The sequence below is a fragment of the Trachypithecus francoisi genome, unplaced genomic scaffold (genome assembly GCF_009764315.1).
Source record: "Trachypithecus francoisi isolate TF-2019V2 unplaced genomic scaffold, Tfra_2.0 Lachesis_group6, whole genome shotgun sequence".
Classification (NCBI taxonomy): domain Eukaryota; kingdom Metazoa; phylum Chordata; class Mammalia; order Primates; family Cercopithecidae; genus Trachypithecus; species Trachypithecus francoisi.
The window spans coordinates 43541319-43543789 of record NW_022681471.1 but is presented as its reverse complement, the minus strand read 5'-3'; the positions used below and the strand labels follow the sequence as shown (position 1 = coordinate 43543789).

The 2471-nt window shown below is 39.1% G+C and overlaps 1 protein-coding gene across 1 annotated transcript; it reads right to left on the bottom strand.

Moving 5' to 3' along the window:
- Positions 1-332: 332 nt before the first annotated feature.
- Positions 333-1521, bottom strand: LOC117078001 (non-histone chromosomal protein HMG-14-like). The gene has a single exon (XM_033201530.1). It carries the CDS (start codon positions 1433-1435, stop codon positions 1133-1135), a length of 303 nt encoding a protein of 100 aa, XP_033057421.1. The 5' UTR covers positions 1436-1521; the 3' UTR covers positions 333-1132.
- Positions 1522-2471: the final 950 nt, after the last annotated feature.

Below are 2471 nucleotides of genomic sequence, written 5' to 3'. Positions count from 1 at the left end.
TATACTTCCCGAGTGAAGCAACACCCCACCCTGCTTCTGCTTGTCCTCTGTGGGTTGGACCCACTGCATAACCAGTCCAAATGAGATAAACTGGGTACCTTAGTTGGAAATGCAGAAATCACCCTCCTTCTCCGTTGATCTCATTGGGAGCTTCAGACCAGAGCTGTTGCTATTCGGCCATCTTGGCCCCTCCCAATATGATGGCTTTGCTTGGCACTCATTCTCTCCCCTGCTGCCCTGTGAAGAGGTGCCTTCTGCCATCATTGTAAGTTTCCTGAAATTTCCCCAGTGATGTGAAACTGTGAGCCGATTAAACCTCTTTTCTTTTTTTTTTTTTATAATTGAGATTTTATTGGTTGAGGATCAGTACAGACATTTCAATTTGTACACAATTCTTAACATACGTAATGAAATTCTAAAAAGCCATGTATTGTAATTCTTTTTTAAAGTTATTCCAGTGACTTTCCAGCTTAAAATTTGGAAGCAAATTTTCCTTAAGAGGATATCAAGTACCAGTATCTTCACATGTTGGTCAGCTATTACATATGGCCCACCAGTTCACAACTGAATTAGCATGTACACTACATATTCAAATTTGTAATCTTTCACAGCACAGTAACTAAGTTATTAGGAAAACAGGACTACCACAACCAAAGATGTTACAGAGTGCACACAATTCTGACAGGGAGCGCCATGATCAAGGAGTGGTTTTCTTTAGGAAACAATTGTACTAAAAAACAACATGGGAATAGAAGTAATTTAAAATGTTCAAGACATTAAATGCAGGACTGACTCCATATTGCCATTTAATATGCTTTGTATTATAGGATATAAAAACTAACCCCCCATCTATGGAATGTTAAGCTGACACCCAAGACAGTCAAAGCCTCCCATAATTCAATATCCCACACTATTTTCTGGTTGTACCAAAAAATAAACAACCAGCAAATGATTTTACCTCTTAAAAAACACATTTACACTTAAAAGATGGGATGAGGTGGGATTCCCTCCTTCTTAAAAATGTTTGTAGAGTTACTAAAAAACTTGCATTTACAAAATAGTTGATAAAAATACTCCTCTGGATTGTACAAGAAGGGAGACAGGGACCACTGGTAAGACATGGTATATGGTATTAATCAGACTTGGCTTCTTTCTCTCCTCCTTCATCAGAGGCTGGACTCTCCTCAGTTTTCGTTTCCCCGTTTTCCGCAGGTAAATCTTCTTTAGTTTCTTGGTTTGCCACTTCGACCTGTTTTCCCTTTGCTCCCCTTTTCCCTTTTGTTTGCACATTTTTGTCTGAAGATTTATCCTTCGCTGCTGCCTTTTTCAGCTTCGCTTCCACTTTTGCAGGAGGTTTAGCTGACAACCGTGCGGATCTCCTCTTGGGCTCTTCCTTGGCGGCCCCTTTGGCGGAGCTGACCTTCCTCTTGGGCATCCTGGCAGCGGGGAAGGCGCGTGCCGGGTGCCTGCGGACCGAGGCAGGCTGAGAGCCTTCGCGAAACTGGGCTGCCTCACCACTGCCACTCCTGCCGCCGCCCTAGCTGCTGAAACCCACTAAACCTATTTTCTTTATAAATTACCCAGTTACGGGTATTTCTTCATAGCAGCCTGAGAACAGAATAACACATTTTCTTTGGATTAAATCTGCTTGGTGTTCTATAACCTTCCTTTATTTGGATATTGATATCTCTCTCTAGGTTTGGGAAGTTCTCTGTTATTATCCCTTTGAATAAACTTTCTACCCACATGTCTTTGTCTACCTCCTTTATAAGGCCAGTAACTCTTAGATTTGCTTTTCTGAGGCTATTTTTTTGATTCTATAAGCATGCTTCATTGTATTTTATTCTTTATTCTTTCATCTCCTATGACTGTGTACTGTCAAATAGCCTGTCTTAAAGCTCACTAATAATTTTTTCTGCTTGATCAATTCTTCTATTAAAAGACTCTGATTTATTTTTCAGTATACCAGTTGCATATTTCAGTTCCAGAATATCTGCTCAATTTTTAAAATTAAAAAATTTTAAATAATTTTAAAAATTATTTCAATCGTTTTGTTAAATTTGTATGCTAGAATTCTGAATTCCTTCTCTGTGTTTTCTTGAATTTCTTTGAGTTTCCTCAACACAAATGTTTAAAATTCTGTCTGAAAGCTCACATATCTGTGTTTCTCCAGGACTGGTCCCTGCTGGCTCTTTTAGTTAATTTAGTGAGTTCATGTTTTTCTGGATGGTTGTGATACTTTAAAATGTTTGTCTGTGTCTGGGCATTGAATAGTTATTTATTTATTGTATTCTTCTCAATCTGTGCTTGTTTGTATTCATCCCTCTTGGAAGACTTTCAAGATATTCAAAAGGACTTGGGTAATGTGATCTAAGGTGTATGTGCTTTAGGGTACACCCCAACCCCAGTAATGCTGTGGTTCTTGCAGACGCATAGAGGTAACATCTCAATGATCTTCGACAATATCCAGG

Excerpts from the sequence above, each read along its gene's own strand:
- LOC117078001 (XM_033201530.1), bottom strand. The coding sequence starts at position 1,435 with ATGCCCAAGAGGAAGGTCAGCTCCGCCAAAGGGGCCGCCAAGGAAGAG.